This window comes from Pelobates fuscus, chromosome 4 (genome assembly GCF_036172605.1).
Source record: "Pelobates fuscus isolate aPelFus1 chromosome 4, aPelFus1.pri, whole genome shotgun sequence".
In the NCBI taxonomy this organism is placed as follows: domain Eukaryota; kingdom Metazoa; phylum Chordata; class Amphibia; order Anura; family Pelobatidae; genus Pelobates; species Pelobates fuscus.
Window position 1 is genome coordinate 344,400,648 of NC_086320.1, and position 26,358 is coordinate 344,427,005.

The 26,358-nt window shown below is 42.6% G+C and overlaps 1 protein-coding gene across 3 annotated transcripts in view; it reads right to left on the reverse strand.

Annotated features, from left to right (window-relative positions):
* The window catches only part of RSU1 (Ras suppressor protein 1), a 133,522-nt gene that overhangs the window by 80,084 nt on the left and 27,080 nt on the right, over positions 1-26,358 (reverse strand). For all 3 annotated transcript variants that reach the window (XM_063450775.1, XM_063450776.1, XM_063450774.1), the window contains exons 4-7: positions 25,520-25,640; positions 21,560-21,678; positions 20,620-20,702; positions 20,144-20,258 (exon numbers count right to left, since the gene is read on the reverse strand). In XM_063450775.1, the coding sequence (XP_063306845.1) occupies positions 20,144-20,258; positions 20,620-20,702; positions 21,560-21,678; positions 25,520-25,640 (438 nt within the window). The remainder of the gene's footprint in view (positions 1-20,143; positions 20,259-20,619; positions 20,703-21,559; positions 21,679-25,519; positions 25,641-26,358) is intronic.

The window sequence follows — 26,358 nt, forward strand, 5'->3', positions numbered from 1 at the left end:
AATACAGAACAGACTCATCATTTCACTTCTCTAATCAACGATCTATCATAACTAAAGAACTATAATTTCACATCCGCAGCAGCTTCCAGACGTGATGGACGAAACATTTCACCTCTCCAGACGCGTGATCAGTTGTCAATTACTCTTACAAGAGCTAGGAAAGGAATGTACGGAGATCATTGTGCAGTACTTTACGGGGGGAAATAGAGGCATATATATGATGGATCGCTGCCTGTCAATTTGTTCCTACTGCTAAATAAAAACTACCTTTGCTGGAAGGCTAATACATGAATGCACAACTCTTTCTGTTTTTTACTACTCCAATAAAATGGACACAGAACAATCTTTTCTTGCAGCTATCATCCTTCTGCTAAAAATGCTACCCTCTTAGATTATCACATGCATACATTAAAGGAAAAAAGCTTTTTATTTTTAAAATCCAAAATAGAGGGCGTGTAAGCAGTAATGGAAAAAAAGAAAAGAAAAGAAAAAAAAAGGAAAGAGCAAGTTGCTTTTTCGTTTTAAAACATATCTTTTTCAGTGGGATCTGAAAGAGGAATTTTTCTTTTTCAGGAAATGGCAATTCCTTGTTCCCTCACCCCTAAAAAAATGCTTTTGAAGCTGAATGTGAACTGTGCTGCACAGGTAAGTTAAAAATAGACTTACCTTGGCAGCCGTTCTGAGTTCAGGGCGAATTTGAAAATGCCAGAGAAATGCCAGTAGTGGTCAGGAGTTTCTTTCATAGAACCACTGCACTCATGCATGGCATTGCAGGGGTCATCGGGATTTAAATAACATGAAAAAATGTTAATTGAAAATAAAATAAAACTACTGGGATTTTTCATAAACTATAAACCCAAGCCATGAGGCAGTCTGTTATTGCATGCTTTTCTCTTACCTGCAATTCATGGGAATATATATGTAATGGAGTCCCATTGTACAGCGCTGCAGAATTAGTTGGCGCTTTATAAATAATAATTGCAACCATATAGCTTCCTTTGCTCTGTGCGATGTGCTGTAATTCTACAGATAATCTGACCTTGCTGCTCTGTGATTGGCTGAAGCTGGTTTGAAGTTTGAAACGTATATTTTTTATATGCGAGGGAAAATTGCTTCTATTTTGTCATGTAGCAGTTTAGCTAGGGAAAAAATAATGTTTTTTTTTGTAATAGTCGTACCATTGTAATATTTTTTACAATAAAGAATCTCAATCATTCTCTCCGATTACAGGTCATCCCCAATGTTGCTAGAAAGCACTGTGAATTTGTGTATCCTATAATCACAGTTGTGCAGCGAACAACTAATAACGAATTAACTCAGGATTACTGAATTGGACGTATTGCTGTTCTGGGTGCAGTAAAATAAGCTACAACTGCGGACTTGATGGGATGTTAGTCCACTTTTAGGCTGAATAAAGCACAAATTAAATTTAAAAGGAAAACTGAAATTTATCTGGAATGTACACCAAACATAGAAAATTCTGGTCTTTCCTCCCTCAAGTGTTGTTACTCCTGTGTCTGTCTCCATCCAAGTCAATGGTGCTACCATCAGCTCCACCACGCAGGCTCGCTGCCTAGGTGTTCTCTTTGACTCCGACCTCTCCTTCAAGCCCCATGTTCAATCGGCAAATCCTGTCATTTCGATCTCAAAAACATTGTGCGCATCCGCCCCTACTTAACGCCAGATGCGACTAAGGTGTTGGTCCATTCCACTGTCCTTTCTCGCCTTGACTACTGTAATCCGCTTCTCAGTGGTCTCACGTGCTCCCAACTTGCGCCGTTACAGTCCATAATGAATGCGGCAGCGAGGCTCATCTTCCTGTCCGCCCGCACCTCCCATGCCTCACTCTTGTGTCAGTCCCTACATTGGCTTCCTATAAAATATAGAGCTCAATTTAAAATTCTGGTTCTTGCTTTCAAATCTCTACATAATGCTGCTCCCACCTATCTATCCTCCCTTATACACAAGTATGTCCCGTCTAGGCCCTTACGATCTGCTGAAGACTTACGTCGATCTCCTGTCCGTACTCCCACCTCTGATGCTCGCCTTCAAGATTTCTCGACGGCTGCACCATTTCTGTGGAACTTACTTCCCTCCTCCGTTAGATGCTCACCCAGTCTCCACTCCTTCAAAAAATCGTTAAAAACCCACTTCTTCATAAAAGCGTATCAATTAAACTGTTAATTGCTCCCGACTGATTCCTCTTCTGCAACTGTCACTAGTCTAATACTATCCTTACCTTTTTGTGTCATTTTACCCCACTCTCTCTAGCATGTAAGCTCATTGAGCAGGGCCCTCAACCCCTCTGTTCCTGTGTGTCCAACTTATCTGGTTACAACTACATGTCTGTTCGTCCACCCATTGTAAAGCGCTGTGGAATTTGACGGCGCTCTATAAATATCATAATAATAATAATAGAAAATTATTTATAACTTGTGTTAACATTTTTTCATGAGATGCCCTGTTTTCCTTTAATGCTATATTAAAGTATTAGCACCCAGATACTGGATAAAGAGGTGTTGATTTCTACATTTAATTTGATTAGTTTCACACCTCACAAATACATATTTGCTAAATATAGGTATTGGTCAACACAATACTAAAATCCTGAGAAATGGAAGTTCTCCTTTAAAGGACCACTATAGGCAACCAGACCACTTCAGCTTAATGCCAGGTCCATCTAGGGTTTAACCCTGCCTGCTGTAAACATAGCTGTTTCAGAGAAACTACTATGTTTACATTAGGGTTAATCCAGCCTTCAGTGGCTGTCTCACTTTATGATTCACTTATCGGATGAATGAAGGGACTCTTAGGGGAGCTGAAGAAAACGGAAAAAAAATAGTTCTCTTTTGATGGTTGGACAATCAGCTAGGATCCAATTCTAGTGAGGTGAAAAGGAAATATAAAGAAATCTATTTGCAATATTCCTTGTCTTGCATGGTATGCAGTTTATATATATATATATATATAAATATATATATATATATATATATATATATATATATATATATATATATATAGGGTTACTCCAAACAAAATGACCACTATAGCCCATTGTAGTGATTATGATGCCAGGAATACCCAGGTCTGGTTTACCAGTTATCAGATAAACCGTTTAACAATGGTTTTCCCCCTTTTCTCGATACACACAGGCTCTTTTGTTCCTTGGTGGCCCAGTGATGCACTTCTCGCTTCTGCAGAGCTGCCAAAGATACACCATCGCCATTGATTGGCTGAGAGGGTCAGCTGACTGCTCTCAACCAAGAACAGACATTCTGTGCAAATCTAGTTCTAGGCTGGCTGATGATGCCCCAATGACATGGCCAAAGGTGGAGTTACACCTGCGACAGGGGGCCCAGCCGCCATGCGGACCCATGCAACCGGGTGCCCGTCGCCATGTGTTGCAGCACCGGCCCGCACGGTTAAGGGGCCCATCGGGTGGCCCATGCTGTTAGGGCCACCTGTTGGAGATTAATTTCCCCCTGTGATGACATCAGAGCTGGGAGGAAGTGATTGCCCCGGTCACTCCTTCCTGCTATCAGAGAGAGCCGTGCGGCAGGAAGGAGAAAGTGTCAGAGTGGGAACTTTGACTCCCACCAGCATGAGCCACCACTGGACCTAAGGAGGGTGACTTAAACATTTTGTATATGTGTATTTTTTTTGTATGTGTGTATGTGTTTGTGTGTCTGTGTGTGTGCATGTCTGTATGTATGTGTCTGTCTGTACGTAAGTGTCTGTATGTATGTATGTATGTATGTATGTCTCTGTCAGGGGGGCCCATGGATCAGTTTCACACCGGGGCCCCATGGACTGTGTGTACGCCACTGGCTGCCAACATTTGGTTTCCACCACAAGGCTGAAAGATGAAAGGACATTACCTGCTACTCTGAAGCAGATACCAGTGTGGCATACTCCCCAAGTCCCCTGAGAATCAACCCGAATTTGAGGGCCTGTCCCACTGTCCAGAAAATGTCCCCAATCAGTGTATCATGAGCGCATGGATAGACTTAACATTTTTAAATGTTCTTCAAAACAGTTATGCCTGTTAAGCAAATATGTTCTTTACCAATATACGGACATTCTAAGATGTAGCTAGTCATATATGGGATGCATGTACCTTACAATCATCTATACGGAGAACATGTATTCATTGTTTTAATTGTAAGAAAATATTTTGTGATAATGCCTTACAGGATGAAATTAAAATATATAAAAAAGGCAATTTACAAGATTAAAAGAAATTATGTAAATTCCTTCCATCGCATTTTTAAATTCGTCACTCACTACAAACGCTGCAAAGACATTTGACAAACACTTTAAATAGATGCTTCCTCTGTAACTTGCTGTGATAGAAAATGGATTCATTTGAGTACTACCCACAATCCATCATTTTTTACATCACTCTAATGTCATAAATGGTGCTTAGGCTTCATCAATAAACCTACTTAAGTAAGACAAACTATGCAGGATTCGATTGATTTAGTTTACTTACGAACAATTGCTATTTGGTTTTTTTCCCCATCGTGTTTTTTAAATTAAAATTATAAACTTCTTAGTAATGACATATCTATCCTCCTTTGACAGTGAAGGACAATCTTACATTTTCATTATTCTTAAAAAGGATTGTACTGAACACCAATTTCTAGACAGAAGACTAGCAAACAAAACAGACAGATGACTGGATTGCTACAGTATGAAATAAGAACAACATTTGTAGTTCTTCTTTGCTCCGAAGTAATACATCATTTAGCTTTTATGTCAGAGTGATGTCTTCAGTATGTACATCACGGTGCAAGAATCCCCTTTTGATCTGATGCTAAAAATCATACATGGCATGTGTCCATTATCAGAAGCCTCCATTTTGGCATTTAAGGCCATACTTTGTTCAAGGGTCCTATCTGGTGATGGGACCCACTTGGTTGCCTCTTTAAAGCTATGTGGGCAGGTTGAAGAGATAGAAATATCTCCTTAAACCAGACCACGTTTAAGAGCGCACCCTGAACAGACAGGAGCAAATGCTCTCTCACAGAAAAGCATGGGATGAATGTGATTACACGTTGCTTACTCGAGATGACACACAGAAAGATTCCCTGGACCGCCTAAGGAAGGGAAGCATGACTGCTGCCCAGGGATGGGGGCTTGATCAAAGGGGGAAACAATGTTTCAAAATGGGGTACAGATATAAGGGAGCCTGGGCGATGCGCACTTACCACTTAGAAGGAAGGAGTGTAATTGACAGGAGCTCTATACAGGTGTTGTGTATTTATTGGGCAACGGGAGGTTTACATGGGTCAGCAGTCAAGCCCAAGGCTGAGCTGCCAGTAATTTAGTCAGAGCCAGTGATACGACTGCATCCCTGGACTGCCCCTTAACTCATTTCCTACCTGTGTCCTGCTTCTTGGGACAAAAATGTTGGGGAATATTACAGATATATTCGGGGCCAATACAAACCATTGTGTGGAAATCTATTCACAAACTGGACTTTACATAGGACACGAGGCCATGCGTTTAGACTGGAAGAAAGAAGATTTTGTCTAAGGCAAAGGAAATGTTTTTTTTTACTGTAAAAACAATCAGGATTTGGAATTCTCTGCCTGAAGTAGTTTTATCAGAGTCCATACAGATGTTCAAACAGCTACTGGATGCATACTTGCAAAAACAGAATATTCAAGGATATAATCTTTCAATGTAGGGTAATAACTGCTTGATCCAAGGATAAATCTGACTGCCATTCTGGGGTCAAGAAGGATTTTTTTTCCTAACTTGCTGCAAAATTGGAAGTGCATCCAACTGGGTTTTTTTGCCTTCTTTTGGATCAACAGCAAAAAACAAATGTGAGGAAGGCTGAACTTTATAGACACAAGTCTCTTTTCAGCTATGTAACTATGTAAGAACTATGTATCTGTGTTTGTGTGTTTCTGGGAGTATGTGCCAGGAGCTCACCGCAAAATGATTTTATTAAGGGCCCAATGAATTCAGATTACAGCTCGGTGTCATTTCAACGGAAATATCGTGTTTTCTATTTCCATTCTGCATGGACAGTTAATTGATGGCTGCTAATTTATCTCCATAATCTTGTACAGACTGAGACTTGCTATGTCCTGGTCTGCCCACGAGTTACACTTCCAAATGGAACCTGCACCTAGTTTAATAGCAGCCGCTGCAGTAGCTCTCACTATCCTCCGGTAGCATCAGAAAGTATGCCAAAAGGATGCTGGGTACTTTTCCACAACTAATCCTCAGATGCGTGCCGAGTCTGGCTGTCAACATGCTGACTGGCTGTTGGTCATGCCCCTGGCAGCTGCCCATCACAACATCTTACGCCTTCCATCTGTCCCGAATCCATTGGGACAGTCCCTATTCCAGGGTCGTGTCCTGCCCTGAAGAGTTTTCATTATCATGGAAAAGCATAGCACAAGTGCACCAATAGATGAGCTCCGGCAGTAGTAACTGCATTAGGACCATGCAGAGAATGCTTTAACAGGAAGAAGTACACTGCAGAAACTGCATAGAGATAAAGTGACAGTGTGATATGTTTCATTTAATATTTTTTCTTTAAAATGGATTGGGTTAATGTAATGTAACCTGTGATTTACAACAAACCCGTTTCAAAAACATCCAGTCTTCCTTAACTTGCTCATGAAATTCACACTGTACTCATGATCTGAAATTGATCATTTTAATTAATTCCGCCTCTGTTTTTGAGTGCTGATAACATCATTGTCTTGTGAGAAGATAGTCATGTGCGAGAAAAAAAAATTAAGCTGATGGAATAATATTTTCAGCCAAATATTTAATGCACTAAGAACAATAGCCTCCATTTAATATTTTTGAATAAGCTTTTTCAAATGACTTACCTACAAAAGTCACCATTAAAGCCTACTATTTTTGTAGATACAATCATTTGAAAATGTAATCCAAAAATATTCAATCATTTAAACAGCTTATCATAAAAAATCTAAATTGAGGCAATTGTGTCTAAAAATGATCTGGTGTTATTTGGTATGTATGGTAGTTGTGGAAACCAGGCAAATAATAGAACTCTGCACTTAAAATATGTGTGAAGACTTAAAGGGACACTAGAGTCACCAAAACTACTTTTGCTTAATGAAGCAGTTGTAGTGTATCGATCATGCACCTGCAGTATTACTGCTCAATTAACTGCCATTTAGGAGTTAAATCACTTTTAGTTCTGTTTATGCCACTCTAGCCACACCACCCCTGGCTGTGTCTAACACAGCCTGCATGGAAACAAAATGGTTTCACTCTCAATCAGATGTAATTTAATTTAAAAGTTTTTATCTACTGCTCTGTAAATTGAACTTTAATTACATCAAGGAAACTCTTGTAGGATCTAGCAAGCTATTAACACAGAAGGAGATAAGACATTCTAAATTAAACAGAATTTACAATAAAGGAAGTGTAAACATTAGATGACTCTTTGCAGGAAGTGTTTAGGAAGACTGTGCTAGTCACATGCATGGAGGTGTGCCTAGGGCTGCATAAACAAAGGAATTTAACTCCTAAATGACAGAGAATTGAGCAGTGAAACTGCAGGGGCATGAGCTATGCACTAAAACGTCTTCATTAAGCTAAAGTTGTTTTGGGGACTATAGTATCCCTTTAAAAAACAGGTAAATATTCATACACATAAATATAAATATGTGCTTGTAGGTCTGAAAAATAAAGTTAGATCCACACTACATATTGTTATTCACTAAAGTGAGAATTGCTGGGAATTCAGACCGAATTGCAAATGAATTAAAATGTTTACCCCCTTAAAGACGAATTCGATTGTACAAGTTTGAATCAAAACAAAACCTAGAATTTGAGCTATATGTCTGTTCAACCATAATTTACCTATTTTATATTAAAGGAACACTATAGGGTCAGGAACACAAATATGTATTCCTGACCTTATAGTGTTAAAACCACCATCTAGCCCTCCTGGCTCCCCCTGCCACATTAAATATAGTAAAATATTACCTTTATTCCAGTCTGCTGCTGCTGGTTCTGCCCCCGATCTGCATGCATGGCTGACATCATCAGAAGTGTTGATCTGAGCTAATCACAATGCTTTCCCATAGGATTGGCTGAGCTTGTCAAGGAGGCAGATCTGGGCAGAGCCAAACATAGCCCTGTCCAATCAGCATCTCCTTGAATCAATGCATCTCTATGAGGAAAGTTCAGTGTCTCCATGCAGAGGGCGGAGACACTGAATGTCAGTCACAGTGTGCAGCACTGCCCCAGAAAGCACCTATACTAGCCATCAGAGGAGTGGCCAGTGGAGGTATCCCTAGGCTGTAATGTAAACATTACCATTAGTTATATGTAATGTAAACAAATAACCATTAGTTATTTGAGACTCCTGTGATCTAGGCAGAGGCCGAAACATTGGGGTATTTTTGTCTCCACCCCTAGGTCAGTATACAGTTTCTGAAGGTAACCTTGTTGCACTTTATTTATGTGGACTAAGGTGTAGATACTTTGCACTTTATTCATTATTTTTCGTGCGAGCAAGTAACAGACATATGTGTGGAGCCACGACAGCAATTACATGTTACATAATAACATAGCGTAGGTAATACAAGACGTCATGATGGTACAATTTGCAAATTTTTTGTAAAATGGACTGATAAATTATAGAGGTGAGACTTGAGATAAGGAGAGTGTAATTCGCTCGTCTGAGTGTGAAGTACAGCGCCACTATCAATGAACCGTGAAGCCAGTGAAATAAATAGGCTTGGATATGGTGTCCTGATGTTGCAGGTGTTCCTTGACTCTCGAAAGATTGGTAGCTAAGTGTGTTCTATGTGTGTTAAGTTTTGTAAGTCTAGTCTGTATGAGGACATAGTAATGTGTGTCGTTGGAGGTTCATGTGCAGCAAACCTGTTTTCTAGGGAATTTGCGTAAATTAAATTGGACTAGGACAAGTGGTGAGGTGTAGTCTTTTTGTGGAATACTAGCAGTGTAAGTCTAGTTGAGTAGAAGCTTGGCAGGGTTTCACAGCCTAGCTGAGCCGTTAGGGTGCAACCATAGGGATAGCATCTCTATTTATTTGCTTGGTGCGGGTTTAGGGAGGTGGGCACCTATGCAAGATGTACCCTGTTACCATGGGGTTATGTCACCAGAGAAAAAGAGCGTGTTTTAGAGGTGCATTGCTCTAGTCTCAAAGGCATTAAACCTGTGAAGTGCAATTAACTATTTAACAGGTGAAATAACAGGGTTAAACATGGCTGGAGAATAAGGTACTTTAACATATAATTATGATCATATAGAGAAACAGCTGTAGCCGATGGGAGTTGGCTCAGGTCGTGGCACTTCTCTTCTCTCTGGGTCTGTCTCACTTGCAACACTGCAGCCACTAGGCATATGATAAAGTGAGTTAGCTCTTCCAGCGGTATCGACTCCTTGATCACTCTGATTTTGATGTTCTTGCGCCTGCCCCTGTTGTCAAGTACGTTTACTTGTCTCGCCATATTGGCCTGTGTCCCGTGCCTGTGCCCTGTCTCAGGTCTTTTACTTCGTCCTTGGTCGCTTGAGTGCGTGCGGTCACCGCTTGCACTTTGGTAGTAAGTACCGCCAGATCCACTTCCCACATCTTCCTAACTGCTGTAGACCTGTCAGCATGGCTTGTATGTCACTTTTGAAGCTGATGTACAGTCCTGCATGCCCTGAGGGAGCTCTTGAGGTCAGGGGCTCGATTGAGGGCTGTCATGTGGGTTGGGTCCCCATTGTCCGATGGCAGTGGTGAGGCCTCTTGGTAGGTCGGGGCCCGTGCTGCGTTAGGCGTTTGAAGCATTTGGCCTATATCACGCTGTGGCTTGGAGGTGAGTGGGGGCGGTTTTTGCAATCTGCGTCCCATCTCACCTTCGTTATGTGTGCCGGGTGCCTGGTCCTCCGGACTGAAAGTATTCCACAGCCAGAGCCCTCCAGTGATGTCTCTGTTGTCTGCAATATCTGCAAGATGTTCTGTAGGTGATGGTGTGTCGGGTTGCCAGTTATTCAGAAAGATGTTCGTGATTTACCACAGATTAGGGTAAGAATTCTTGGAGCTCGGAGAAATGGCGTCTGCGCCAGTGCGGTGTTAGGCTCCGCCCCATCTTTATTGCACTTTTGATTGTACACTTATGACATGATATATTGTATCTTATTTAATATATATTTTTTGCATGAAATGGTATGCTGTGGGTTTCTTCTATTTGTAATGTAAACACTGCCTTTTCATCAAATATTTATACTGTACAATGTAATATACCGGTAAATACAATCTAAAAGTATGAGAAATTAAGATATGTTATTTTCTTAGTTCTGCATGGCATATTAACTGTGAATGTCATAATATGGTTAGCTTTTACTGCAATAAAATACACATATTTGTGTTTAACGGTCACACGAGTACAACAGGGTTTTGGAAACGTGCAGGGTCAAATATAGGGTTTTCCGTTTTTATACAGTGAAATTTGCCAGATTGTTTTGCTGGGCCTATGTGGCCTTTAAGACCGTCTGGCAACCTAGGAATGAAAATGAACCTCATCATGGCATACCATTTGCAAAAGTAGACAACTCAAAATGAATTTAAGAGGGGGGCGTGGCCTGGACGCTGAAGAAGATGGCAGCATAGACCTAGAGCTCCCTGTACGGCTCCGCTAAATCACCGCCTAAAGCACACTTTCACCCCGAAAATGGGCAAGACAAATCGACCCTCTCAACCCCCTAAACAAGCGGATACCTCCAGGAGGTCTCAAAACCCCTCCATGAGGCAATTCTTGACCGCACAAGCGGACGCAGACCCTCAGGCCTACACGAGCCAAACGGCCCCAGAGGACCCGCTCCCACTCACGCCAAACGGAGACGGGATCATGGCGGACAACCTGCCTGCCAATCCAGCCACCCATCACTCAGACTGGATGGAAATGCTACGCAACTTACCCACAAAAGCCGACCTAAAAGCGGCCAACTCGGAACTCCGCACCTCCATCTCAACGGAGCTTCAAACGCTCAAGGAGGAAATCCGAGGCCTACACCAGCGGGTCGCCCAAGTGGAGGCGGACTGCGACCACATGTCAGCGGCGCAGTCTGCGAACACGGACACGCTACGACTCCACACCCTCCAACTACAGCAAATGGCGGGCCATATGGAAGACCTGGACAATCGTGGCAGGAGGCAGAATATCAGAGTCCGGGGGATCCCGGAGGAAGCAGACAACTCCGCCCCAGTGCAGACCACGCTGACCGGCCTTTTCAATTCCATACTGGGCCGCACACACCATGATCCCATTGACTTTATAAGGGCACATAGGGCTCTACGGCCCAAAGGTCCGGAAGGGACCCCACCGCGCGACATCATATGCTGTTTGATGAGCTACCAACTCAAGGAGGACATACTCAGAAAGGCCAGGAACGCAGCACCGAGGTACAACTTTTTCCCGACTTGGCACCAGCCACGCTGGCTTACAGGCGAGCATTACGCCCCTTCACCAAACAATTACAAGCAAATAAGCTGCGCTACCGCTGGTGCTTCCCCACGGGGCTACAAGTACAGACACCAAACGGCCCCTTCCTGATGAAGGACAGACAAGACCTGACTGCCCTAGCAGCAGAACTCCATATCACGCCGGCACCCTTACAGTGGCCGGACCCGCTAGCACCATACACGCCTGCTCGAGGGGCTCCACCCCAACCACAGAGTACGCAGACCCGGAGAACTACGCGGCAACAGGCGCTGAGGCCCTCGGGGGCCCAACTTTGAGGGGACAGACGACACACGCCAAGATGGCGGACGACACCGGCCGACCACCACCAGTAGAGACTCCCCTGACACAATAGCAGAATCCTAACCAGAAACGGACTATCACAACTCACACGGACTCCCCATACCTGGACACGAGGAATGCCCACCTTATGGATTATACCTAATGTTCTATCTAGAACTTTGAAACCCCTCCTTCGGAGACACCCGCCTTCGGAACTACGAAACCCCGGGTGCGGCCCGGACTTTGCAAATCATTCGATATATCACAGGACTACCGCCCCCGGCCACAACCGAGACGGCGCCCATACTGAAAGACTCGCAAGTATATGCTGGACTCTTAACACAGGACTGGCTAAACCACCTGGGGAGGGGGTGGGGGTTGAAGGGTGGGCAGGTACAGCCAAAAGGTAACAGATAACGCAAGGGCCGGGAGGGAGACGGGCACAAGATGAGGCCGACTGGGCTGGGCAAACGCTTCTCCTACACCGGACCCGTGATGACCCCAGCAGGAGCGGGCGGGAGAGGCGTGGGCCCGGCTCACTCGGGAACTGACAGGGCCGCTATCGGCCCGTAGAGGAGGAGGTTAGAGGAGGGAGGAGGGGGGGACATTCCGTAAAGCCTAGAGAGCAGATACACAGGAAAGGGGACCGTAGGTCACCCCATGCGGACCACCTCGCACACAGGCTCCAACACATGCCCAGACCACTCAAGATACCCATCCAGAGCACGGAAGAGCTGGCAGGGCACAAGGACACCTATCACCACGAGCTAGGGTAACTGGGAATAACTGGAGGCAGGGGATGATCTATAGCCAACTTGCCTTGCTGAAAAAGCGAAGGGAAGCGGAGATATCCGCAATACTCACCGAAATCCAGGAGATAGACACACAAAACAAGGGCACCCAATCACACGCACTACAAGACAAACTTCTTACACTTCGCAGGGCACTGACCCAACTCCTACTGAAGAGACATCTCAGGGACGCATTGCGACACAAAGCGTTCTTTGCACTACATGGTGACAAAAGTGGCAAACTACTCGCTAGGATGCTAGCAAAACGCAGACAGCAGACATATATAGAGCGCATTAGAGACGAAAAAGGCACACTACACCGACTACCCACGAAGACATAATTAAAACATACTATGCCAACCTATACGACCTGCCCCGCCCACCGACACAGGCTGCCGACGAACGCCTGACGAATAAAATAAATGACTATCTCACTACACAAGACCTACCCTCACTAGACAAAAACACCGCAGACCTCCTAGAAGAGGAGATCACGCTGGAAGAATTGGCCCTCGCAATAAAACAGACGAAACCGGGCAAAAGCCCAGGCCCCGACGGCTTACCCCGGAGCTACTACAAAACATTTGCGGACATACTCTACACCCCCCTAGTAGACACATACAACGCTATCAGGGCGGGACACCACTTCCCCAAACAATCACTCGCAGCTCACATCACCATCCTCCCAAAAGAGGGTAGAGATGGGGACCACTGCGGAAACTACCGACCCATCTCTCTCATCAACTGTGACCTTAAATTTCTGGCCAAAATACTGGCCAACAGACTGCAACCACACGTGCCCTGCCTGGTACACCCGGACCAGGTGGGGTTCGTGTCGGGGAGAGAGGCACGGGACAACACTATGCGCACCCTCACTCTGATACACAGCCAGAAACACGCTCACGGGGGCCTCCTCCTGCTGTCCACGGACGCGGAGAAGGCCTTCGACAGAGTCGGATGGTCATACATGTTTAGAACACTAGCACACACCGGCATGGGCCCCAGAATTAGAGGCTGGATAGAGGCCCTATACACACAACCATCCGCACAGGTAGTGGTGAACGGGGCACTGACAACGGCATTCAAAATTCGAAATGGCACCCGTCAAGGCTGCCCCCTATCCCCATTGCTTTTCGTCCTCGCACTGGAACCACTCTTACAGGCCATCAGGACAAACCCAGACATCACAGGGGTGACGGTGGGAAAGACCCACCACAAAATCGCGGCATATGCAGACGACATGCTATTTTACATATCGAACCCGGAGGTTTCTCTCCCCAACATCTTGAAGGCACTACATGACTTCGGGGCCATATCTAATTTAAAAATCAACAACACAAAATCATCCATACTTAACATCAGCATACCGGAACACAGGACAACACACATGCGACAAAGCTACACCTTTAGGTGGGCAGCACACAAGATCCGATATCTGGGCATCTGGCTAACCAGAAAGGCAGGGGACATGTACGGGGAGAACTTTACACCGATGCATGCACAGCTACACGCAGACATGAGGGAATGGGCATACCCACACATCTCCTGGCTGGGCAGAATACAGGTGGTCAAGATGAACTTCTTACCACGCCTGCTGTATCTGTTCCAGACCATCCCCATAACAGTTCCTCGCACATTCTTCACCACATTACGCTCCGCTCTGGGCAGATACGTGTGGGACGGGAAAAGACCCAGGATAAGCCACAACACACTTACACTTCCCAAAAACAGAGGCGGTCTAGCCCTCCCGGATTTCCACTTGTATTATAGAGCCTGCCACCTCCTGCGGATACTGGAATGGTCCAAGGAGGGGGTACACAAGCTCTGGAAGCAAGCAGAGGAGGGAGAGGCAGGGATACCGACAGCGATAATACCATGGATACCACCAGGATCAGGGAGTAAGACGCTAACACAATCACAATATGTGAGGGCCACCCTCCAGGAATGGCAGAGGGCGAAGGGAAAACACAATCTGTCAACGCACCCCTCACCCATGCTGCCTCTGACATACAACCCTGAGTTCCCCCCAGGTCAAGACCCGAAAGCTTTCAGGGCCATAATTCCAAACCCCTTACCCAGGCTCAGACATATCTCTAGACCCGACGGCATTAAAACCCTGAGGGAGCTTAGGGGAGAAGCACCAATCACATTCCTGACGCAACTCAAATACCGACAGCTACGCCATTACATTGCCACACTCCCTCAAGGCACATCGCTCACGAGAACCCCAACGGCATTCGAAAGGGAATGCCTAGAACCCCAACCATTGGCACATGGAGTCTCTTTTCTATACAACCTACTACTGACTCACACACCAACGACCACACCAGGCTTCATGGGAAAATGGGAAGAGGCACTAGGGCACACACTTGACGAAGCGGCATGGGGAAAAATCTGCTACCTCACACACCACTGCGCTAGCTATAGCAAGACTCAGGACACGGCATACAAAATCATGACACACTGGTACCGCACGCCAACGACTCTACACGCGATCTCCCCGACACACTCTCCACAATGCTGGAGATGTGAAGCGGAGAGGGGCACACACCTGCACATTTGGTGGGAATGCAAGGGAATCATCCCGTTCTGGCAGGGAATCCACAAGATGCTACAACTGTTCTCAGATGACCCACCCCCCTTCAAGCCCGCAGAAATGCTCCTGCACCATACTAAGATGCCGAGATCCGCATACAAAAAATCGCTGTCCATACGAATACTGAACACGGCCAAATCCATCATCCCAAAATATTGGAAACAAACCACAACCCCACCACTGACCACTTGGTTCGCCCATATGGAAGACCTCCGAATCCTAGAGGAATTCCAACACACAGCAGCAAACACACAACAGACATATTTTAACACGTGGACACACTGGATATTACAGACCTCAAAACCAGACTTTACGGACCGCTTGAGACTGATAGACAGGAACGAACCATAAGGGACTACAGACGCACCCGACACCCCCCTAATTCCATGACCCCAACCCTCTACCCTCGACCTCTCCTACACACCCCGACCAAGAAGGACCAAGTCTACGACCTAGAAATAACAGACGGGCCTGACGGGAGTAGCAGACCGAACTAGAAGCTAGCATAGGTAACAGTTGCCATAGGCAAGCTGGCGCTAACTGACGCCCCTAACCAGACACTCTGAGAGGGCACAGAGGAGGCAGGGACAGACACGGCCAAGCCACGCGAAAATAGCTGTTCCACAAACATCTTGGAGCAGAGTGTTTACCAAGCCAGGGGTGGTAAAGGTTTTCCTATATGCTACTGTTCTAGAGATTTGAAATGTCTAGCTATGTTGAGCATAATGCTATCTAAATGAGACCGGTCTGTCTCTCTCTTAACACTTTACTTATGGAGATCACTTGAGGCCTGCGAGCCAAAATTAAGAACAGACGATAAACGGGCCTGCGTGCCCATGTGTACATGTGTGAGCTAGAGACCTGCGAGTCTCCATGTTGAATTTCTACGTTTGACATTACTTATTCCAAAAATAATAAAAATTATATTTACAAAAAAAAAAAATGAATTTAAAATGAAATATGTCCAGTCTTTATTAGGGTAGTTTATTTAGTGAATAACTTTACGTCTATCCTGGAACCATATGTCCCAAGTGTCCCTGTTTAGAAGATGCAGTCTCTATTTTAGACCCTAATTCCTCTGCTTCTCCTTTCTTTACGAATGTCTAGGAGCACCACATTGTTGTAGTGCCTGAGTGTATAACAGAGTTCCACAGCAACATATTCACAACAATGCGTCTTTAAACTACAATAAACATGCTTAATAATCAGTCTGTCAAGATATATTGCTTTAAATTACATTTTAGTTGCAAAAATTGTTATTCGAAAGTCACTTAAACTTTCTCAAAACAGCCCCACCGTCAAGGGTATGGCCAGCAGCCGATGGAGATGGTTGTGTTAAAAGGAGAGCTTCTCTGTGTCCCAGCGCAAACATCTTGATTACGTCAGCATTATAACCCCAAATCAGCCCAAAGTGAAATACATACAGCAAGTACCAATCATGCAGGGTACCAATCGTTCAGAAAAAAACAAAATTAAGCCCCTTTGCTTCAAATAGAGGCATTCTTCCCGTTGATTGCGAAGGCCAAAGAGGGCACCTTCCAGACTTTCCCACTATCCCTACCCTCGAGCTCATTCCAAAGCAACATCTCTACATCTAGGGTCCACACAGCCCCTTCTACTGACAGCTCAATTCAAATAATGTTAAACTCTTACAAATACACTTTATTAGCTGACTTACACCAGATTGCAGCTTATATTAGGAATGATATATAGGCTATAAAGGAGAGGACAGCTCATCTGGATGAGAAAGCGGAGGAAATTATAGATACACACAATTCCCTGGCAGATGTGTATACAGCCTTTGAAACCAAGTTATCTCATATGGAGCTCAAACTGTTGGACATAGAAAACAGGAGAAGAAGACATAATATTTGTCTCCGGGGAATCCCAGCAGCAGTTAAGCCTGCGGATTTCTATGAATTTGTGGCATGCCACAAGAGATGCTACAAGATCGGACCCACCGAATCGCTAAGCCGAAGAGAATTGCAGGCTCACTGAAAGTCCAACCCAGTCAAGAGATATACTGAGATAAAGTAGGGACTAATTTGTCTCTGTATATTTCCTACGTCAGACACTTCAAGACAATGGGCGGCGCTATCACTATCTAGAAGTGTCAACCCCACCAGCCATCACCAGTGACTGCTGCAGAGAAATGGCTTATCTATGGAGGATCCTGCTGTCTCGCGGGATCCTCCATAGACCACAACTGTACTCTGGCGCACATGAAAAGGACCTACCAGGAGAAGTTGGCGGCACCAGCAAGGGACAGATTCAGGTAAGTAGAATTCACCTTTGCCTGCCCACCCCAGCGGCGATGCAAATTCAGAAAAGTCCCCAGACGGTGACAGTGCTGCTTTGATAGTCCACAATACAACTGCATGAAACCCAGACAACCACACTGTTCCACTGTTACGTGTCATTTTATGAATGTGTATTTGCTATTTTTTTTCCGTGCCACATATAAGCTACATAGCTGGTTAGGAGAACATCTAGGGAAGATAGACAGACAGACATAAAATCCTAAAATAAAAACTACATAAAGACACACAAGAAATGCAAGCATTAAATTTGTCACACATCTAAACTGGATATATAGTTTCTTGGGGGTAATACCTGCATGAGCCTGTAGCACTGAACGGTGTTTTAGCACAACTCAGAAGAATAATAGCAGTGTACCTGCATTTTGAGAATGACCATAAATGGAGGAAAATATGAATTACAATGAATAGGCTGACGGCTATCTGAGCTGCTGTGACTTTATTGCATACGGAGGTCACCTCTGTTCAATCCATTTCATCCCACTGTTCTCTCTGGGATTGATGTACATGAGATTTTGATACGCTTTCAGCTGAAGAAGTAAACTTTTGATGCTTTTCCAGGACAAAAAAAAAAAGGGCAAAATCTCATTAACTTTAAATCTGTGCTCCCGTGTGTCATTCTCCGCAAAATTATTTGAGGGAATAAACAACTTGTACTAAATAGTCATTTTTTTTCCCCCACCTGTCAGTTTACTCCAATCAATGTTCCCAGCAGTGCTTTGGAGAGATGCATCAAAGCGAACATCACTTCCCTGGGAAATTCATTGTTCTCAGATGATGCAGTTCCAAACGGTGCACAATGAGCAAAATAAAATTTAATGGAAAGTGGATGTTTCACAGTGGATCAAGAATGTCACACTCTATTATGCAGCTATTTGATTCCTGCAAACCGCTATCTTGAAAAATAAAAAAAGGGATTTATTAGTCCTGTCAACGCTGAAATTTGGCATTTCTAAAGCTCTGAATAAGCTTCATTTTCACAACAGCAATGCTAGCTCCATGCAGCCACATTATTTCAAATGCCATTCCCAAATATTGCTAGTGAACAGGGTGGATCACGCTAACTGTATCTGTCTGAATATTGGAATCCTTCGCATCATTCTTTGCTTCTGCTCCAGCACCATTCTAATTGTTAAAACGGTGAAAATACAGAAAAAGACAGCTTTAGTGATTCTTTAGTGATTTATATCTCTGGCTGCAACTTAGTGGTTAGAAAAATCATGATTTATGTGTCTCACAGGCATGAAAATAATATCAGATCTGTTCCTTTGGTTTTACCCAAAACATCTCAAATCCGTAGAGTTAAATAACAAAAGCTTTCTCTTGGATTAGAACATAACTATATTTCAATATAGATCTCTCTCTCTATATATAACATATATAATTTTTTCTTATATATGATACACACACACATGTTCATTCATGAAAACTTTGGATAAATATATTTAGAGTATAAAATAAGCTAGTTATTTTCTTATTTTGGACTACAGACCTCTAGAGAATATGGAATTCTCTATTAGCAATGAAAAACACTACAATCATTGGCTTTGGCAACTAATCAATAATGTTTTATGACTTTAGGCCAATATTGTGCAACAATTATAAATATGATCACAATTCAAATTTCACAAACCATTTTACTGCCAGTATCGTCACTGAAATCTGAAAGCATTGCACACGTCTCACCTCATTTGAGGAATCTTTGATTAAGGATGGGACGTGCTTCCCTGCTAGAAGCCAAAGGGTAAATGGGTGTCGTTGTCACCAGATAGACTAAGTTAGCAAACAGAAGTCTATGAGTAGTCATCAACATGTTAAAACTGCTTCCATTGCTTTTGTTTTCCATACAGGGTGCCCAGTACCCATACCAAGGATATGCAACCTTTGTCATTCCAGATGTTGTGGACTACATCTCCCATGATGCTCTTACAGCCCCAATGCTGGCAAAGCATCGGAGAAGATGTAGTCCACAACATCTGGATTGCTGGAGGCTACACCTGACCTATACCAATACACAACATAATATAAGTGAAAGTACAGAAAGAGTGCAGGTATGGGGCAAGAAAATGCTAAACTAAATGCCAATATAAACGCCATGCTGATACGTCAGGGGTTGTGCTCAGATGAAGGCGAATCTAAAAACCTTCTTGCATCCAAAACCCCTAAATCACACAGTTCTTTATAACAGGATCACCATCAGCCAAACACTTTTTTTTTGCACTACACAGATATTATAATAATACAGTAACTTTACTAGCTAAGCAGCACGCTATTTGTAATCTGAATAAAATATACTAAACATATTTTTCAGGGCATCCTTTCTTAATTTCCTACGAATCTACCTTGTTAACTCTCTGGATCTTATTTACTTGGGAGTTGGTGATAATTTACGAGAAAGTAAACGCTCCATATAAGAAAAAACAAAAACAAAAAACAACAACCCTCCTTGGTGCAATCACAAAGAAAGGCGCCATCAGTCAAAAGGTGACATACTCGGAGATACAGAGGTAAGTTTAAGGTTGTGAGACTGGTAATCTCAGAGACACCTTTGTACAATAGCATATTTACCTACAGTACTGATGAATAAGAAAGTAGCTGCCAAGTAATATCTTTCTAATCAGATGAGGAGTTTTGCTTATAATGACAGGTACTCAGAGAATAGTTGGTGCAATTTAAACGTACCTAGTTCTGGGGGCAGAACAGTCAATCTGTTCCCTTGGATGTGAAGTTCTTTAAGCTGTGTCAGTTCGCCTATCTCTTTAGGTAATGATATAAGATCATTATCCCGAAGACTGATCTGCAAAATAAATAAATAAAATACATTTTAAAAATGGGGCGTGGGGGATTGGAAGCCCAGATACAGTCAATGTGTAATAATATATATATATATATAAATGCACATATAGAGAGAGAGAAACTTACATAAGATAATCTACATATAAACACATATACATATATATAAAATGTTTTTTTTTCTGGCCTTCCCTCTGAATTTTCAATTTATTTACAAGTTTGCACTGATGAGCAAGTAGCAGCAATGGTTTCAGTAGCTTCTTTCTATAAAATAAACCATACTACATCGCAAATTGACTAGATTCTACCATTACAAGGAGCGTGAAAGAGAATTGATTTTCCAGGAATTTAGATAAATTACTTACGATCTGCAACTTTGTGAGTTTCCCAATATCTGGCGGCAGGGTTTCAAAATCGTTGTCACTTAGATAGAGAGCACGCAGGGTGGCTGCAAATTAAACAGCAATATATAAACAGGGTGGCGTAGAGTCCAACAGCTCCAGTACTGATCAATAAAAGCGAGTCAGCTCTGATTAATAACTCTGACTTAGTGAAAAGCCTTTGACATACCCAGGGCTCACAATAATAACAAGCAGGTCAAACGCAGATTTAGTGGCTTTATTGTCCGGTTTGTACAGCGAGGAAAACATCCATATCCGAAGCCGTGACACAATTAACAGTTTATGATGTAGTAAATTGTTGTTTGATTTTTTTTGCCACATTCTCTGATGTTTTACACACTGCTATTGGTGTTTATAGACCTATTTGCATTGCACAGATTGTAGTATCGAAATACTGAAACTGTAGCGTTAAAATTGCAAGTTTGAGCAACGTTTATAAATGTAATCTACATAACATTTTTTATTGATATTATATGTGTGTGTGTGTGTGTGTGTGTGTGTGTGTGTGTATATATATTTATTACCGTCTATATTTTAATATTATCATTAGCTTATGGATTTCGGAATTAAATAAAATCTGTATCAAGCACACAACGTTTGAAAAATCAACAGCAAATATATAAATGAATAAGATTATCAAGATAAAAACAGGTGCAATGCAGAGGCACAGCGCTAAATAAGCACTTTGAGACAGTTTCAATATGCTTCTATAGCAGCGGTTCCCAACCCAGTCCAGGATTTAGGGATTATCCTGTTAAATAGAACTGGGGGGTACTTGAGGACTGGGTTGGGAACCACAGGTCTATAGCATCAACACCGTGGATATATACAACAGTATAGAGCTGGAGTGGTTATGGTGCTTAAAGTGCCGCTGAATGGAAAGTATACTGGTAAATTTACTTACTTAGATAGAAAAAATTTCCAGACAAAGAACTCTCATTCAAATTGTTGTACGTCAAATCAAGTACTTCTAGAGCAGGAAGTGAACCAAATCCTCTAGGTAATGTGTTTAACCTGTTCATGCTGGGAAATAAACATAAAAAAATAGCCATGCTATAGTTAAATGAAATTGTTGGCTGGTAGGTTAAACACAGATCGTTTATACGGTTAGTGCACCATAGCCCTACACCTAACAAAATGTTACACTACTCTGCAAAAATCTGTGTCTAAACTCTAATATCATTAAAATGTGTTTATCTAGACTGGTTATTTGTAAATCATACTGAATATACATTAAAGGAACACTATAGGGTCAGGAACACAAACATTTATTCCTGACCCTATAGTGCTAAACCCACCATTGAGGTGGCTTGCCCTTGCTTAGCCCCCCTATAAAAATTTAAAACTCACCTTATTTTCAGCGCCACGCGGGTCTGCCTGCACTGGCTCCGCCCCCTTTGTGACATCATCGAAATGGCCGATTTTTAGCCAATCCAATGCTTTCCCATAGTTGCTTTTTTGGCGGCACTAACCCAGGAAGCACCTCCAGTGGCCACTTGAAGGTGTCCCTAGAGAGAGTGTAAACACTGCCTTTTTTCTGAAAAGGCAATGTTTGCATGAAAAAAGCCTGAAGCGAGCTATTATACTCACCAGAACAACTACATTAAGCTGTAGTTGTTCTGGTGACTAGAGTCCCTTTAATATGCAGTATATTTCTATGCTCCTACATGAATAGAACACATTGGGTCTCTGATGTAAAAATATATTGTTTAGCCGTAAAAAAACTGAGTAAAATTTGTATAGTTTACATCTTTTTAAACAAAATGCATATGTTTCGTTATATTTTTCACAGATTTAAGTCATCATTATGTTGTTTTTTTTTAATGTGGCAATTAAATGTTAAAGAAATGGTTTAAAAATGTGAACAAAACTATTTCAGAATATATATACGTTCTTTTTCTACATTAATTTGCCTTGGGATTCGTAAAACAAAATATAAAAAACAAGACCCAGTGTATCACATTTTGAGAGTATAGTATTTATCCAAGTCATTAAGTCCCAGCACTTGAGAAGCATCCTTTGTGTATTCTAATTGAATGATGTCTAAAATCATTAGCCCAAGACTGCTGACAGATTGATTGCTCCCCAGAGTCTACCTAGAAGTCTTGTGTCTAAATGGATACTTCAAAATCCAAATCTATGCCATGCCAAAACCAATCAAGCAACAGGCATCAGGAGTACAAACTTACCATGAAAATTAACTATATTATAATTAAGATTTAAAAAAAAGAACCTAACTCTAGTTCTTTAAAGGACGCAGTACTGCAGCAGTTAAAGGGGAAGCATAACTACTGTCGTGAGTTACCTTGTTACGCCACTAGAATGGTAATGAGACCAATCAAGTAGACATCTCACTGGTGGTGAACAAGTTCTGGGTTAATAACTAAACTCTAAATAATAATAATAATAATAATAAAAACAAAGTATTTAACCAGGAAATGTATATTCAGGTTACTCTGGTTTCCAAGTACATCATGGGGATATTACTATAACCCATTTAATGGTACTCATTTTTTCTACCTCGGTAGGATGAAGGGCTGAGTCAACCCTGCCAGGATTTGAACCTGCAACCCTAAAGGATTCTACTGATGATGCATTAGCTCACTGAGCTATTTGACCATACTTGTTTTCCTGGCACTAGAGTGCCCTGAGGGTGCCCCCACCCTCAGGGACCCACTCCCGCCGGGCTCTGAGGGGAGGAAGGGGTTAAACTTACCTCTTTCTCCAGCGCCGGGCGGGGAGCTTTCCTCCTCCTCTCCTTCTTCCTTGCGACGTCATCGGCTGAATGCGCGTGCGCGGCAGGAGCCGCGCTCGCATTCAGTCGGTCGCATAGGAAAGCATTTACAATGCTTTCCTATGGACGCTTGCGTGCTCTCACTGTGATTTTCAGTGAGAAGCACGCAAGCGCCTCTAGCGGCTGTCAATGAGACAGCCACTAGAGGTTTAGGAGGCTGGATTAACCCTCAGTATAAACATAGCAGTTTCTCTGAAACTGCTATGTTTATAAAAAAAAGGGTTAATCCTAGAGGGACCTGGCACCCAGACCACTTCATTAAGCTGAAGTGGTCTGGGTGCCTAGAGTGGTCCTTTAACCCCTTAAGGACACATGTCGTGATTCCCTTTTATTCCAGAAATGTGGTCCTTAAGGGGTTAATCTTTAGAAAATGAAAAGTTAAATTTCAGGCTATTTTGGCCTTAATTTTCTCATTTAGATTTAGTTTGCTAAACGTAGTTTATAACATGTATTAAGCATCTTCGCTAATGAATGACCTTGCCAGTTAGTAGCCTTCTTAAACACTGATACATAGACACTTCTATATTTATTGGATTCGTTATACTCCCTGTACTGGCAGAGACAAGACAAAGATCAAATGCTTTTAGACCAATTTAGAACATATTCTGGGAATGGGAGGGGGATGTGGTGGGAGCTACAGACCCGAATATGGATGCCTTTAGCCCAGAATCTTTTTGCCTGCTCTGTGCTTCCTGACTTAGTAAGTCTAGGAGTCAGCAGAGAGTGGAAGCAGTGCAGTTATATGGCAGATACGTAATATCTATATATATCTATTATCGTGCTGCTACTGCTCCTCTTTGATAATAAGCAGAGCAGACAGGGAAAGCACAGAAGGCATGATGTCAGGGGCAGAATAAACCTAAACGAGTTCTGTGGTGTGACATCCTATCCCTGCCCCCTCTGCACACTGAGGCTGTGTGGGGACTAGAGAGCAGAAACCACAGTAGTAGGCGCTAAAGGCAAGCTATAAACCTAGGGAGGGGGATTTGTGACTTAGCTGGGAAACACAAGTATGTGGGTAAGCTTGATGGTGAGACAAGTAAAGGGTTGAGGAGAGATATGGGTTTGATTTGAGTTTGGATTGAGACACACACACCTTACAAAAGCTATCCTGCATTCATTCATACACCTGTGTGTACACACACACACACACACACACACCTTTGTCCATCCACCCAAATACAGCCCATGTTCACACAAACCAATCTCTGCTCACAAAAAAAAATTACAAGCAGTGTTCAAACAAAAAAACAACAACGCCAGTATTCACCCACAGGTATTTCACACAATCATATCATCTTAATTCTGGTGCACATGCATTAACAAACTTGCACTATACACACAAATTTGTCCTGCATTTGCACAACCTATATACTGAATTCACACAATACTGCCACTACAATGCATCTGACAATATACATTCAGACTTCTCCTTTATTTTAGCGTCGCGCGGGCCTGCTGCGCTGCAACTGCTCTGCCTCCTTCACGGAGATCAAAATTGACAATCTCAGCCAATCCAATGCTTTCCCAATTCTGATTATCTCAGGAGGCAGGGCAGGACCAAACACTGAGCTGGCCAATCAGCATCTCCTCATATAGATGCACCAAAACAATGCATTTCTATGAGGAAAGTTCATCAGAGACGCTGAACGTCAGTGCTGCACGTTGCCCTAGGCAGCAATGTAAGCACTGCCTTTTCTCTGAAAACACAGTTTTTAAAGCAAAAGGCCTGCAGGGATTTTAGTGTCCCTTTAAGTTAAATCAGGATTCAATGTTGCAAAGTAGAATTTCCCCCTTGATATACATTCAGCAAAGTTGTGCTCACAAGTAATTCTATTGACAAATGAGGAGTAACAAACAGGTAAGATAGGCATACTGAGCACCCAGTGACAGCCCATATGGCAATATCTACTTTCTTGGATATATTTTTATTTTTATTTATTTATTTCCCCCCCTGGGAAACCACACTGGGAAAATGTAACATAACAGTAATTTTCATATAAACCCTATCTAACTTAGTTTTTTTTTTCCATATAACATTCATGATGGAAAGAAACCATGGCAACGTACCCCAAATTGAGATGTTTTAGTTTTTGCAGGCTGCTAATCTGTGTCGGCAGTTCTTCAATCTGGTTGTTGAAAAAGTTGAGAACTTCTAGATTTTTCAAATCAGCAATGTTTGGCGGGACGGCTTAAAAAAAAATAAAACATTTTTTAAAACATTAAATACATGTCTGGAAACAACACAATATAATACTATTGGATCTCAAATCTGTGAGATGGTGTATGAAACTAACCCTGCGAGTTCCAGAGCAATAATTTTCAACCCAGTTATCCACAAATGCCTGCATTCCAGTGTTTAACAGGATTCCTATAAGAACTGATTCGGAAAATGACTCAATTGGTTTGCTGTGATGGCTAGATATGGAACCACTGGAGTACAATGCAAGACACTGTGAAATAATAGCTCATCAAATAACAAATATAAAATAGCACACTGCATAAACGGTAAGAGATGCAGATACAAACGGTATCTATGAAAGTTTCAAATGGCATAATGTTGCTTTAAAAAAAAAAATATCTCCATCCATATAAATAGATTGAAATTCAATGTGCTAGAGTAAAGAGTCTAAAACAACACCTTGGGCGCTCGTGGGCTGCACAGTATGCACAAAGCACATTATTTTTTTGTATATATACCAGTTACGCTTTCCATCCCGTTACTGCAGTAAATCACAACAATCAGAGCGCGAGTGAATTGCACAGTTTCAGTTCTAGAGATTCTACAATAGACTGATATCCTTGCTATCCGTTCTTCGGTGAATGTACTATCCGATGGTGTATCGCAATCAAAAACACATGTTAGAAAAGACTTGTTTGTGATTGGTATTAAGAATAAGAATATTTCA